The following is a 15,960-nucleotide window of genomic DNA, read 5'->3' on the forward strand; positions in this document are numbered from 1 at the left end:
CCCGCCCTGTCTACTAAATACACCATGCCTGTATTTCTAATCCATCATGCCCCAAAGAAGGGCCCCCTCCCTCTATATAGTGACAATACAAAGGGTGCCATATCTTATTCAGACCCTCTGCATACCTACTACCAGTTACAACACAGGCAATGGGCTTCCAACGAATTAACATGAGGGAGCGTTAGAATGCTGTTCTCTTAAGAAGGATAAAGTTAACTGGCATCGGATATCATTTCCACTACCAAGTCCGGTGCCTGAATCGGACCGACAGACAGGCCCGGGGGAACCACTGCCATTGTACCATCCTGTTGAATTTCAGTTCTGCTGCTGTGGCCTCTCCCCTGCCCTGCGGAGTTATCCATCCAGTCCTCGTTGCGTTTCCTCCAGTTTGAGCCATCCAAGCCATTCATAGGTCCGATGACAGAGTGGGCCCGACCAGACCCACTCAGTGCAACTTTATCCCAGATTTCCAGCCATCTCCGAACCTCCTCCGGGCGGTCAAAAAAGTGGGATTTACTCCCCAATTGCGCCTTTAAGCGCATCGGATACAATAACATGTAACGTTGGCCTTCGCCTCCATAAATCCCTTCCTCGATGTCCGCACCTTGTTCGTGCAGTCTGGATAGATGGAGATTCTATGGTTTTCAAAAACATCATTGTCAGTTTATCACGCCGCCCGCAGGATACAGTCTCGATCCCTATAATTCAGAATGTGAGCAATAATAGCCCTTGGAGGGGCACCAGGCCGAGGGGGTGCAACCAGTGCCCAGTGGGCACGCGCCACTACGAACACACAAGATAACCCCACAGGCTGCAGCACATCCCTGATCCATTGCTCCACAAAGACCTCCATATTGGAACCCTCCATGCGCTCTGGGAACCCAAGAAGGTGGATATTGTTGTGTCTTGACCTACTCTTGGAGTCCTCCAGTCTCGCCTTCAGAGCCCCAGATTTTGAGGTGACCTGTGCCATCTGTTTCCGTAGAGTGTGAACCTCTGTTTGTAACTCCAAAATGGACCCCTCCGCTACTTTGACCTTATCAGATACTTTCTGGAGGTCCGCCCATTGAAGGTTCACCTCCAACAGCCATTGTCTCTATTTTACCCTCGAGGGCAGCCTGTGAGTCCTGAATTGCTGCAAGGATTTCAGCATGAGATGCTCCTCTACAGCAACAGGCGTGCCTGGGTCATCCCCGGACTCACCCAGTTGCACCTGCCGCTGTGGCAACGGGGTAGGAGAGGTGTATTGCACTATGGTATTCCCGTGTGATGAGGCCGTCTGCCTGTGGCGCCCCATTTCACCACCCACCAGGGGGAAATGGGCTGGCGTGGTGCGCCGCTGCCGCACCTGTTCTGTAGCACCAAGCTCAGAGTTCTCTTGGAATGCGTCTCCCCACAGTCAATCCAAATCGAGATTCAGTGCCTTCTAGAGACTCCCAACAGTGGGCAGGAAGGCAGCATCCACATCTAGGTCTGATGAGCATGCCAATGATCTGTAACTTCACAGTGTTCCTCTCACTCCCTGCAAAAACAATGGAACTCTGCCCCAATATAGTGTCTGATCCGCACTCCGTCACCAAAGTATTACATCCGACAATCATACGATGTAAGATACACATTGCCAGCTCCTCATGTCCAAGATTAGTGCCAGTGGTGACTACCACCATCCACCCAGTCTCCAGGGATATGCATGTCACCAATGGTCTGCTCCTTCCTTAGCATCCCAATCACGCCATCACAGGGCTACCTGTTCCACTCCAAGCGGCGAGCCAGAGCTCTCTTTCCGCCGCCCTGCAGGGCCGCAGTCCACCCTGCAGAGTCATGTCACAGTAGGCCCGATGCTGCGAATGCTAGCCGGCCCGCTAGCCAGCCGGGGCTCCTTTTCCGTACGCAGTCGCCAGCTGCGCTGCACCGCAGGCACAACCTCTTCCGCAAGGCCCCACCCACAGGCCACCAGTCTCGTCTGCCTGGAGCCAACCAGGAGGAAGGGAGTGGGGGCAGGGAGCGTGGTGGTAAGGCCCTCCCCAGCCCAGGCCTCGCAGTCCACTTTCAGGCCTTCACGCCAGCCAGGTCCCCGGCATGGGGCTAGATCACCAGGGTAGCCCCGCCTCACTGCTGCACGCGGTCTGACCAGGACAGCAGGTTCGCCGAGGGATGCAGAGATGTGACTCCCCTGACAGTCTACTGGGCCGCCAATCACCACGTGGCCCGAGCCGGGCCTCACTTACTGCCAAAGCCAAGTGCCTCCGAACTCCCCGATTGGGGATTCCAATCTGCTGTAAGGGTCGGACGCCGGCCCCCACCTAGGGATGCATCCAAATCCCCAGGCACACCAGGATAACTGCAGGAACAGGCTGGGGCGGCGGAGAGCTTCCTAGAAGTGCGTCCCGCAGGCCATCTTGCTTGGCCACGCCCCCTGCGATGTTATCTTTGGGAAAAGGATTGATTAGTCCTTTGATTGTTCTGAGCAATTCGTATTCAGCCAAATCTAGTCTTTCTTCAAGGAAACGTCTTCATGGTTACCTAAAAGGAACACCCTAGAATGTGCTGGGAAATGGCAGGGGTGCTGAATATCAGTTGTATCTGAAGAGAGAATAATGTATGTAAAGTGCATAGCTGGTTGAAGAGTATAACGTTCTTCTATATCCTTGTTGATTTCTAGAAGGCAGTTCATATTGAAAAAGGCAGTGTTCTGAAAATTTGTGCTACAGTAGGTATCTTCTGATTGAAGAAACAGATTACCACAAAAGTTCCTTTTGTGTTATTTAATAATGAGATGAATAAAAGAAATGCATTTTTTGCATGAAGGGCAGAACTAAGTTATCCTATAACTAAAACGATGGTATTTTTTATGCAGTGTCCATGCCGAAAATCAGATTGAAAAGGAGAAAGAAAAGAATCTTACTCCTAGCTGACATATACCATACATTCCAAAAGTTTAAAAAGAAAAGCAACGAGAAGCATAAGGGTGAAAATTAGCTGAAGAACAAAGGTAAAATAAAGCCTTTAGAAAGATAAGACTAAAGTTGGAAAAAAACAATAGGGCCCTGATATTATAAGATTGTTCAGGGCTTTCAACACCGTGGAGCTCCCAGGTTCTCCTCCACTGCCTCTCAGAAGTCTCTTTTGAAGGCACTGTACACAGATGGTTTCACTTTTTTCCTGTCTTATTGAGTACAGCTGGAGCCTCTTGAATCATTGACCTCTGCTCTTGCCTGTTCCATGGGATGTTCCTCAAAATACATCCCTTTGCTCTTTTTCTGTTCAAAAAATACCTGTGCCCTTTGACTTGTCTGCATCATGAGATGTGTTTTTGGTCATGTAGGCAGATGACACTCTATTGGATTACTGTAATTCTTTATTTGTAGGGTCTCCTTTTGGCTTTATAAAAAGACTACTGCATATACGAAATGCTGCTGCGAAACCGGTGTTAGGTCTGCCACATAAGGCACTCGCCTTTACTGCTTGAACTCATTGTACTAGCTACCGTTGCCAAAGAAGAAATGCTTCGAATCTCTCTGCTATATACGTAGAGCCGTTTATAAGACCAGTCATATAACTCGCCAACAAAAATGTGTAGACTACATGCCCTCTCACAGACTGTTTTCCACTGATGCTCACCTGATGGTGGTTACTACGTTTATGCATGAACGGTAGGGGGACTGATCACTCCCTATATCATAGCACAAGATACAAGATCTACTGTTATTTAGAAAAAAAACACTTACAAATCTGGCACTGTAACTAATAGTTGTTGTCACTGCAGTTTTTCTTCATTTCGAGGCTTTACCTTAGAGCCAGGACACCTAAATAGGTGTCAGTGCACCGACAAATCAGTTAAAATAACCCAATATAACATCTTATCAATTATAATACTCAAATGCTGTCTCTGCAAGCTTCTGGTTGGAGTGCTCAAGCAAAAGTATATCAGTTCCTCATTATTATGTTGTCCTCAAAGATCATTGTAGAAACACAATTGTTTGTTTAGGTCTGTCACTGTGTTCGTTCCCTATTTCAATTTTTTTTACTGGAAGTTCAGTAATTCCCTTTTGCGTTTCGTAATGCTGCAGAGGGCCACGAAGTGAAGAAAACCAGAGCATGGTAAGGGGAAGTAGGCTCTAGTTAGCTGTGAAGACGTTGTTTTCAGAAAACATAATGGGTTGTCACTTTGATTTCCCCTCTGTCTTTCTCTCTCTGCTCCTCACTCTTTCCCCATCATGCTGCTGATCGATATTGGCCTTAAAAGTCAGAATATGCCACAACTTTGGTTTCAAAATCAATTCTGCTGCTGATTTCCCGTATCTGCAACTTCTATTTCTGCGCCAAGACCTGGAATCAAGAAGAATGAAAGAAGATAACTCATCTCTCTCTAATGATCTCGTCAAGACTAATATCAGGTTCACTTGAAGCTTTAATTTTGTGGCAAAAAATACATACATTTTGTATAATCTGGTCAATACCTCTTGACAAAATTGATGCACCCAGCTGACACCCACATTTTGTAATAATGTGGGCTTTCGTAGTATGATGGTGTCCAGCTGAACCACAATCTTGTTCTTGGCACAATTATGGTAGTTCTTGATATACTTTAAATAGTCACAGCATGATGGTGGGTTGCAATAATATTTGTCGGGTTAAGAAACACAGGCTAATTGCATTTGATTATGTTGACTGCAATCCATACTCCAAGCCTGTGTAAACATTTCTGACAAGTCCCATTCATCCATCCATGCACTTTACTTATAATTATATTCACTCACCCAATTATTCGTTCACACATGCTCTCGTAAATTCATGCACTGACTCTCCCATCTATTCATTCAAATAATGACTTATTCTCGCATTTACACGTACATAAATTTGACAATTTAAGAAGAACAGTAATCTTCACCAGTTGAATATGGTGGGCGCTCGTGTCGTCATGGTAGTCGAGGACAGCGTTTTTCTAAGAAATTATTATTTTAGTTTGAATGTAGTGGCGCGTTAGAGACTAATTATTCAGTTGGAACTGCAAGAGTGGAGTCTGGGGCATTAATTGTCGTTATGATTCAGTTTTACTGCCTCTGCAAATCAATGCAGGCAGTGCTCTGAACTATATGCATAAATCAGATTGGTCAACTAAAAATTCTCAAATCATGTTCCTTCCCAATACACTCAAGTTTCGTTCTCAATGACATTCGTTCTTGGGCTGACAGCAGTAAACAGAATTGCAGGCTGCCTGTGTTCCCTAATATGACGTTTGGTGTCAATGGCATCTCTGCCAGAGCTTGTGTTGTGTGTAACTGCGAATGCGCTCACATTTTAATAAATCTTTGTGTAAATATCAGATACTGTTTTATTCAAATCATCGTTGTCTGCCATTAATAATCTTACAATAAATGGTGCAACTGAATATTTTGGTCATTTTCCTCAAACATCCAACAGTGCACAAAGAAACGGAATTTGTGCATATTAAAGTCACGCTAAACTAAATTCTGGTTCCTCAAAACATGATAGTAACTTGTAGGCCTGTCGCCCGATCACTGTTTCTTAAGTCCAGCATGATGATGTGTTTACAGGACGATAAGAATATATTGGTTTAACTGTATGTATTTCGTTTTTTTCTTCTTTGACACCCTCCTATTTTTCACCCGTTTGTTCTTTTGCAGGTATGTACATCTCTTCACTTTCCTATTTATGATGGACCAGATGTGTGTCTATATTGTTAATGATGTAGGAATAGTGTACATAATAAATGCCGTCAGGAAGGAAATGTGGACAAAAATGGCAAAAATTAGCTTGTGACTATTAACAGTGCTAGTATACTTTACATCAAATAAAAAAAAAAAAAACTCTCTAGCTATTGAAAATCTGTGACTTATAAAATAGACTGTAATGTGCACCCTGTGATGTGTTGTTTACTTTCCGAATACGAATTTATATCTTTGAATACTTTAACACTGAAACTTTAAAAAATGTGACCAGCTCTGTCCTTTACGGAGCAGTCTTCAAAGTAATTAGGAGTGTATGTACTGGTGTACAACATATTGTATAAGCTTACAATTTCCACTGCTTTCAGTAAATTATTAATCTTTTTTTGAAATATTAATCTTTTTTTGAAAAAAGTTAAACCGACCTGACTTGGGATACAGACGTTTTGGGTGTATGTTTTGACACCTCATGTGAGGTTACTTTCGGAAATTAAGTATTTGCAGAAAATTAATGGCACCAACCCTGCCTAGGTACGTGGGATGGCCAAGGATGTTATGCAGATCCCAGGAGGGTATCCTGTTGCTGAGCAGGTGCGAGTCTAGCCACACCCAGGGCCTAGTGAAACTATCCTCAAAGCCAGGTCTTCAACTTCCTGCTAAATTCAAGAAGTGAGGAGGAGGCTCCTATGTATAGCAGCATTTCAATCCACACTATAGGAGCGATGTAGGAGAAGGCTCCACCCCTGCATCTGGTTTCCAAATGTGTGTGATGTGTCCAAGTAGGACAGGGACGAGCGAAGGTGCCTGGAAAGTTTGTGAAAGCAGACGCGGTTGTTGAAGTATGTTATATAGTGCCTTGAAAGTGTGAGGAGTTTGCATGTTTGGGAATGTGGAGCCAGTGGAGATCCTGCAGGTGTGATGTGGTGTGAGTTTGACGTGGGGAGTTGTGAGCGATTCTGGCAACTGAGTTCTGAATGGTCTGCAGCCTTTTGGTGAGTACTTTGTTGATCAAAGTGTCATTGAGAGTATTTCTGTAGTCTAGGACCAACGGTTGCGTTACTCTTTTCTGGGTGCTGATTGGAAGTCATTTGAAAATCTTCCTCAGCATCTTCTGGGTATGGAAATAAGAGGTGGTGACAGCATTGACTTGGCCTGCCACATTGAGGTTGAGTGATGATCCTGAGGTTCTTGGAGTGGGTGGTGGGGGTTGATCCTAGCTCTGTTGGCCACTAGGTGGAGTCCCTCAGTGATGTGCTCTTTCCGAAGATCACAATTTTGTTTTTTTGGTTTCCAGCTTTAGGCAGTTGGTCTTCATCCAGTGGGTGATTTCAGTCACGTAGGTATTGAACTTGATCTAGGGACTCAGCATCATGTCTGTGAGGGAGAGAATGATTTGCTTCTCGTCAATGTAGGAGATGTTGATGTTGTCAGAGCAGATGATGCTTGCTTGAGAGATCCTGTTTGCTCTGAAGAAGGTCAGACTCTGAGAGGGTCCTTGTGGAACTCTGCAGATTATGTCACTACCATCTGAGGTGTATGGTGGCAGGCTGTCTGACTATGTCCTTCCAGTCAGAAAGGAGCAGATTCATCAAAGTGTGTGCCCTTGAATTCCGATGTTGTGTAGGCATTGGATGACGATGGGGAGGGAGACTGTCAGATGTTGCAGAGAGGGCCAGGAGGATAAGGGCTGCCATGTCTCCTCTGTCCACGGTCATGCGGAAGTCGTCCTTGGTGGAAATGAGGGCAGTTTCAGTGATGTAATTGGTCTGAAACCAGACTGAGTGGTGGCGAGGAGTTGGTGGTTGCTGAGGTATTCGGTAAGGTGTCTGTTAATGATTTTCTCTAAGATCTTGGCCGGCAATAGTAGCAGGGATATCCGTATATACTTGGCAAGTGTTGAAGGGTCCACAAGGGTCTCTTAAGCAATAAGAGGAAAGTTAAGAGGAACGTTTTGTGTTTCCAAGCATCTTGGAATGTCGTGGAAGAGGAGGAGGCTTTTGGAATGGATATAAACATGATGCTGATTGTTGGATTATTTGGATAAGATCAGGGGTGTTTAGCCAGTTCTGTCGGGTCTAGTTGCGGGCTGAAGTTGCTGTAAATGTTGGTCGTTTTGTTGCAGAAGAATTGAGAGAGGTTGTTCCAGAGGTCCTGCAAGGGGGGGATTGGATTAGAGTCAGCTGCTGGTCTTTCACACTGGTGAAGATTTCTTTGCTTCTGTTGGCGCTGGCCTCATTGCAATCCGCCAGCGTGAACATTTGGTGGTCTGGATCATTTTGTGTAGCGTCTTAGGATGGATTCGAACAGGCTTCTGTATTTCCCTCACTGTTCCTCCATTTGTACTCCAGTTTTTTGCAGTGGTGTTTCCTTAGTCTGAGTTCTTCTCTGCACCAACTGGCGTGGGATTTGGATCTTGCGGTAATGCTGTGTTTGAGGTTGGGCAGAGAGTTGGCGCAGGGGATGAACCAATTGCTGAAATTCTTGATGGCTTTGGTGAGGCTGTTGCTGTGTTTGTTTTAGTGGGTGTTGAGAGCGGTGTACTAGCCCTTGTGAGTGATGCTGGTCTAGTTTCTGCAAGATGGTCTAGCAGAGGTGCATGTGTGTTGGATCAGGAAGGGGATGTTGAATTTGATGAGAACATGGTCAGTCCAGGAGACTGGTGTGGGTTCATTGGTTTGCATGTTAGCAATGGTGGTAAAAATAGGTTCCAGGAGGATTCCTCACGTCATGGTTAGGTCACTTTACTTGTTGCATGAAGCCCAGCTTCCAAGGTCTTGGATGAGTGCTTTTGAGTTTGGGTCTGTGTAGTCTTCCACGTGGAAGTTCAGGTCTCCAAATAGGAAGTAGTTGCTAGCATCGAGGGCAAGAGGTGCGACAAAGTCTTTGATGGTGTAGGTGAAATTGGTGCGCAGTCAAGGTGGTCTTTAGATGAGAATGCTACTTAGGGTATACTTGGCTGTGATGTGCCTTGGAGCTTGAATGACAGGTGTTCCCTGTTGGAGGCTGACATGTCCGTGGTGCAGCTGATGGTGTCTCGGAGGATAATCGTGGTTCTGCCTCCCGACTTGTAAATCCTGTCTTGCCTTGCAGCCTTGTAGGTAGGGGGTGCCTGTGTCGATGTCACATGGTGATGCAGGGTTCAGCCAGACGTCCGTGAGGAGAAGTAGTTCCATGGTATTGTCGTGCACCAGGTCTCAGATCGCTGTGGCATTTTTGGGAAGGAGTATTGAGCATGCAAGTGTGGAGTGTTGTACGGGTGGTTGCAGGACTGTGAGTGTAAGAGAGTTGGGTACTGTTAGTGCAGGTGAAGTGAGTGTTGGGAATGGGTAAGAGCATGAAAAGTTGCAGGAAGAGCAGTAAAATGCTGTATGGTAGCAGTGGGAAGGGGTAGTAGCAAGGTGCCTGGAGCTGGGTGCGGTCTGGACGCAGACAGGCTTGCCTTTTGTGCGGCTTAGGCCTCCCAGCAGCACCCACTGTATGCTTCTGCTGTGTGTCCATGCTATAGCAAGCATTAGGCAGGTCCTGAGAGGGGGAGGAGTGATGTCAGTTCCTATGCACGTGTAAATTCAGTGATGTCACTTCCTGTACAGATAGATCATAGAGCGATTTAGGAGAGAGTAGAGAGCTGATGTGATGGTTGGATTAAGATTTAAATGGAGATGGGGGTTGTAAGTCCATTCACCATCAGTAGGAGATAATCGTCAAAAGTGGAGTTCTTCTACGAGCTTTATTTCTCCTTATAGTATATTTTCCAACTACTTACGTTCCTTCAACCATTTAGCTCTTATGTGCGTCAAAGGAAGGCGCCTTGGCTAGAATAGTTAATCCAGTCTGAGTCTCAGAAAAGGGATACGTTCGTCTCCCCAGTATAGGGAGAGAGGCAAGGTTCACAAAGAAAACTGCCTGTACAGCTCAGAATTATTGCAAGCGTCTCATAAGTAGGACAGATTCAGGGAGGCTGATTACAAATGATAACCTCACACAAATAAGCCACATAATGCACGATCGGCTGCTGGACGGCAGTCTATCATACTGTCCCTGTCAGTGGTACGATTTTATTGTACTTAATTTACTAACCTCAGAGAGTGTGGGTATACCATATGTACTTGAGAATGAATGCAAGACAGATGATGCACGAGTACCTTTAGCTATCAGACAAATGTGATTGCATAAAGTATAGCTCTTTACCAGTGCTTAATTTGTAAATAGAAACGTGCCGGTGCTCAAAGCTCTCCTCTGAAACACGCGGCTGCTGCAGTTAAATGTGCGAGCACGGAATACCGAGGCAGCATAATACTGAAGCCATCTCGGGCCTCTTTCATCTATTTACAGACACTCCCTGACCTCTCAGCTTACTCTAAGCCCGGCCCGCAAAAATAAGTGCCGGTGCTCAGCACCGGAACCAACAAGCACAAATTAAGCACTGCTCTTTACGATTTCCAGGTGTCGGGCAGTCCGAATTTGCTGTAGCGGACATGGTTGATATGTTTGTGTTGCTGCTGCCCCCAGCTGGAGGAGATGAATTACAGGTACGTTGCGGTGAATCAGTGTGTACGGTCTGAAAACATTGTTAACTTGTTGTTGATTAAATACTATTTAAAACAGCTGCTCTCATTTCTGCACTTAAATTTCTAGCTTTTTTCACTGGACCCAATTCACACATTTTTTTGTGATAAGCCTGAGATCAGTGAATCATAGATTTAGAGCTGCAGATTGCACAGATGTCTAGCTCTCCAGGAATTTACAAAAACGTTTTGGAGTGTTCAGGCAGGCAAATAGTTTTAAATGTAGAAACCCCCTTTTCTTACACCTACATTAAATATGATACTGTTTCCTCTCCACGCTGGAAATGCAGTAGCTTTACAGAGTGTCAAAGACCATACAGAATGTTTGTGAATACTCCTAAATGTTTCAGTCTCTGTTTATGCACTTAGCATGGTCACTGAAGTTGTAATTCCACCAGTTCACATTTAAAAGTATTATACTAGTTGTTTTTTCCATTTTATTAAATTTGATCTGCATGTGTGAATCCCTACAAAACCTGATTTACGGATATCTGGTTCTTGTTGTATGTTCCACAGGTGTAGTTTTCCATGCCCAAATCCAACAAAAGTGCTGAAAAAAGTCTGTGAATTGGAACCTCTGAATTTAGAATCAGGCACTGAACTGAACAACCCCTTGTAGAAGAATTGGATGGGTTGCTAAGGGATAGTCGATACTGGATCAGTTGTGTAATTGTGCTGCTGGACTTGTGCCACCGGAGAGATTGGTTTGGGTAGGAAATGGCCCTTTTGTGCCAGAGCCATCCTCTCTGACTTGCTGAGTTTTGTGCAAGAGGCACTGCCCTCTAGTGTAATCCTGATTGTTTCATGGTCTCGTCCCACATGGGGCATATCTTTTTATGAAAGTGTAAACGTAGGCAAATATTTTAAATCCTTTGGTAAAATGCAAAGGAACCGTTGAAAAATGGATACTTACTAGCTGTCTCAAACTAGACACTGGGAAACCAAGGTGATTCTGTTCGCCTGCAATGGGCAGCCCTGTATAGATCTGTGCTTGCTAGTGGGAGAAGATTCCCATGGGTAACTCAGTGATAGTGCTCAATATTTGAAGGGAGTGGGGGGATGGTTTGGGCGGATCAGTGGGGTAGTCATGCGAATGTTGTAGTTCAGTCAGACCCTCATAAAGAGTGAAATGCTATAATCTTCCCCATCTTCAGTACCAGTAATACCAGTAACTTCAGGGATATGAAACATACAGCCCATTATACGTTGGGCCCTGAGGGAAATTCTGGAGGAATCAGTTAATCTGGGTTACATTTCCCCCCCCCGTAATTTCTGATTTTGGGGTGGACTTTCACCCAGATATTTTTACTACTTTTAACAGCCAAAATCTCCAAGTGAAAGTTAAGAGTTCCACTGTGTTCCCATAAATATAATTCTGATGGCGACAGTACCTACTGTTATATGCCCTATCAGAATTGAGAGTCCACTCATAATGAGAGCCTTAGTGCAATAGTGGTTGGCGCAGCACTGAACTTCAGGGTGGACTACTCTAATGCAGTTTATGGAGCTCATGGTTTATGTTGGATGCCTGGCTTTGTAATGATGCATACATTATCACAGTTTCTCTTAAGGGCCATTGTTGAACCTTTATATTCCAGAGAGACAAGCGGCTGGAGAACAATTTCGGTATTGTATGCACATATACTAATTCAGTTAATAGATGAACTATTTATTATCTGTGCTTTTCATATGGTTCTTAAAGGACAAGTCTTTCACCGATGTCATGAAATCTTTATCCACTCGTTTGTGGCAGGGTCTGATCCCACAACAGTAATCAAAGTTGGTAATGATAAATTCAAATAATCTTTTAACACTGTTTTTAAAGTCTTCATAAAATACAACAAAAAAGAATACATACTTTTTTCCAGAATCACAAAATAGTTTTTTATAGGTTGTTAAACCCTCATTGCCCTGTAATGTTTAGGGTTCCACCCCATTTCCTTCCTCTTGCCTCCACTTGGTGGTTTTTGTAGTCAAATTTCTAGAAATAAAGAAGTGACACAATTCAGATAGCAATATAGTATATGTTTATCAAATAAAAATACGTCTGTGAGTACAGCTCAGTTCTGTAACTGAAACCAAACTCAACTTAGCTCTTACAAACAGCATCTTTTATAGTCTTGGTCCACAATGGAGACGCCACATCTCATATCATATTCCCAGTTAGCTCAGTAGCTCGATATTTTGTTATCTCTATTCATTCTAGCAAAAGCAATAATTCTCTAAAAAGCATCTGACTGCTTGTTACTAAATTGCAGCTGTGGCATAGATAATAAACGTATGCATCCTCTAACGAGCTCTGTGTATTTTGCTCTCACCCATGAAACTGTATACTCCCTATGGTACTTCCATGCTCTGAAGTTTTACGACCTTTCCTCCTTCCTCTACCAACCTTGACTCACACAAACATCTTGTGTCACCCTTTCTGGTCTGCCATGATTTACACCTCCTCCTAACACTGGTATCAGAAAGTGACTCAGGCTCTTGTGTGTGTGACTTTCTAAATTATCTGTGGTATGCGAGGACCGACTGTAACTGCTTTGCCCTGCACCTGGCCTTTCCCTCCATTCTCCTGTCTGCCCCTGTACTACATTCTAACATGGTACCCAGGTTTAGGCCTGTACTTGTCTTGCACAGTGTACACTTCTACACGTTTCCCTCTTAAGCCATGTGTTGACCAGAGTGGGTCTTTCTTCTTTTTCTTGAGGCCTATTACACTTTCCTGGGTTTTTCTACAAGATACAAGCACTTTTGTTACAACTTGCACTTAGCTCGCACAGTGGCTACATAACTGCATCAATTCTTTTGTCCATATTGTCCCCCTTCACCCCTCTATCCGACTGAGTCTCCTCTTGAGACAGAAAGCTATAAGAATGGATTTAAGGCACACAGGTGAGGGGCTAATGGCTGCCGTTTGGAAGATTACCTCATGTAATCCAGTAAGGGACTCTGTTTTGCCTTGTATCTAAGAGGTTTCTCCCTTTCATTGGCTACTAGTCTCTTCATAGCTAATACATTCCAAAGTCATGTATGCCAATGCAGCATCATTGGATGGTTCCACTGCTTCCACCAAGATGTTATAGAGATTGCCACACCATGGCACAATCCCGTCCTCAACATCTGCTTAGTTCCTGGGGGCCTCAACCCCAGTATTGTTTCCCCGAGGCTCTTTAGGGAGAGGGTACCCCAGCATCTACTTGATTGCCCTGAAGACCTTGTTTCAAAAACATTTCAGTTTCAGGCACTCCTGGCAAATGTTTAGTATATCTGCTCTAAACCCACACCCACTAGAGCCGAATGGCTGTCATGTGGGAACATGTTAATTCACCTCGCTGGTGTACAATACCAACCATACATCAGTTTGTAATTGATTTCCTCGTTCCTCCCACAGATGCAGATTTTGTGTGCGTCATGCCACATATTCACCCACTCTCTGGTGGTAATACCCCTGTTCTAATCTCAGTCCCATTTTATAGACTATGCTACCAATGGCGAACGCTTCGTTTCCAGTAGATTTTATAGAGTTTCAATATGATGACTTTGAAAAACACTTTGCTTCCCTCCAATCCTCCAAATATGCATTTTTTTTCCTCTGCCTCCCTTGACCTAACCTCAAGTTTCAGTGGCACACTGGGTGTATTGTAAGTGGTGCATTTCACACAAACCAAAATCGTTCTTGCACGATGGACAGGACTTGACTGGTCTTAAACGTATTTTAAATACGTTTCCAGTCCTCCATCCCTCAATTGGCAAACTATAGTGTGAAGTGCAGGTGTAAAGTCAGGGTTGAAGTGAAATGACCTATAACACAATGGTAACAAGATGAGGCCCTGCCTTAATGTTAGGGTCCCAGGTGGCTGCCAACCTTTGCAATGGGGTGCTATGATAGTCCTTACCAGGTCCTCATCTCCTTTCGAGCCACATCACATCCCAGAGGGGTCTCCCATCACAGCATCTCCAAATTTGGCCATAAATGATCTGTTTTGGGCTAGTCAGTCAATAGTCTTATTTGGGATGCTTGGCACATACTACGACTAAATAGGGTACTCTGACCTCGTGTCTGGAGCCTTTCCATCTGAAGTGAGTGGCCATTTAGGTGAGGGTCTCTATGATTTGATGGATGACCATCACTGGCCAAAGTTGGAAGAGGTAACAAATCTGTGGCAGAATGTTAATCTTTTATCACATCAGTTTTATCCATCCAGGAAACGGATGACGAGGACCACCTTGCCAAATCCTTATGGATGTCAGCTAATGTAAGGGGATAATGCCTCTAACCACCTCCATCACTGACAGTGCAATCCCGATCCAAGTGTTTAATAGAGTTCTTGGCATACAGGGACAGAACGTTTTGCCTCAAGTGCACCACCTCTTTGGAGAGGGTCATATTGTAGACCTCTGACTTCTCCATGTTTGTCTTGTAGCAGGTTACCTTTCGGAAAGTCTGCAGCTGGTTAATTAGAGCAGACAGAGATGTATCTGTCTTTATGCCAAAAACGCATCAGCCACAGAGTGGTCTAATTTATATTTCTTCAATACAAAGGGTATGTCTTGTATCTCCTGGGTGGGGTCTAATCTGGCAGGCAACTGATTTCATGCATAGAATAAACATGAGTGGGGAGAGGATACCATTGCTGCCCTACCCCCCCCCCCCCTTTAGAGGCACAATTCCAGTTGTTTGGGCATTCAGAGTTATTCTAGCCATTGGGCTGCAGTAATTGGCTGTTACCGTTCCAAGTAATTTGACCTCCATGCCCACTCCTCCCAGTTCCAATTTCAGGAATATCCAATACACCCAGTCCAAAGGCCTTCTCAACTATCTAACAATACAAATAAAGCTGTCACCTTATTCTTAACATTTTCTACCAGGTAAACAATTCTATTCACATTCCTCAACATTCCATCTTTCATAGATTCACTTTCTTGAATCATATCTAGTTGTCAGACTTTAATTTCCGGTAACTTTAAAGAGAAGCAAACTGTGTTAAAATGACCATGAGCCCAACAACATAATTTGTTTAATAGCACATTCACCTAATTTTAAACAACCCAAAATCTCAGCCAGTGAGGTGGAAGTGCTGTGCTCTCTACTTCTCCTAGAAGCCACCATGGCTCAGAGTCATTGAGGAGACCTCTGCCCTGAGCTGCATTTGACCTTATGTTTGATATATCTTGACCTCTACTTTGCCTTTCCTGGACTTCAACTAGTCCTAATATCAGCTTGTACAAACTGTAGGTTGGTTTTTAGATGGTTTGTGCAATATTCTCCACATTTCTGGCACAGGAGAATATATCCAGTTAACAAATGCACAAATAACACAAGGGTAACACAAGGAGAAAAGATCTCTCTTTAAGGGTTGTATGGCATTACAACCCTTCTACTTCACTCAGAGGTGTTTCTCTAAATGCAACACTTCCTTTTGTGTTCCAGAAGGGATTATTTGCTCTGCTTTTGACAGATAGTCAGATTTGCCTCCTGATAAGGTGTTACTTTCTGATGCACCATTGAGAATACAGAAAGCAGGAAAGGAATGACCTATTAAGTGCAAAGTACCAACGTTTGCGGCTTATATTGAAGTCACAGGTCCTAATTCTCCAGGTGTACACCTGCCTATCACTTGTCCAGTGGTGCCTGATCTTTCTCTTCACAGTGATTCAGAATGGGACTTTGGAAGACAGCACAGCTAGTGAGTGAAGGGCCTTTA

At 44.3% G+C, this 15,960-nt stretch overlaps 1 protein-coding gene across 4 annotated transcripts in view; it reads left to right on the forward strand.

Moving 5' to 3' along the window:
- MMAA (metabolism of cobalamin associated A) overlaps window positions 1–15,960 on the forward strand; it is a 95,263-nt gene that overhangs the window by 48,980 nt on the left and 30,323 nt on the right. For all 4 annotated transcript variants that reach the window (XM_069242610.1, XM_069242612.1, XM_069242609.1 and 1 more), the window contains one exon: window positions 10,134–10,219. In XM_069242610.1, coding sequence (XP_069098711.1) covers window positions 10,134–10,219 — 86 coding nt within the window. The remainder of the gene's footprint in view (window positions 1–10,133; window positions 10,220–15,960) is intronic.

The sequence above is a fragment of the Pleurodeles waltl genome, chromosome 1_2 (genome assembly GCF_031143425.1).
Source record: "Pleurodeles waltl isolate 20211129_DDA chromosome 1_2, aPleWal1.hap1.20221129, whole genome shotgun sequence".
Classification (NCBI taxonomy): domain Eukaryota; kingdom Metazoa; phylum Chordata; class Amphibia; order Caudata; family Salamandridae; genus Pleurodeles; species Pleurodeles waltl.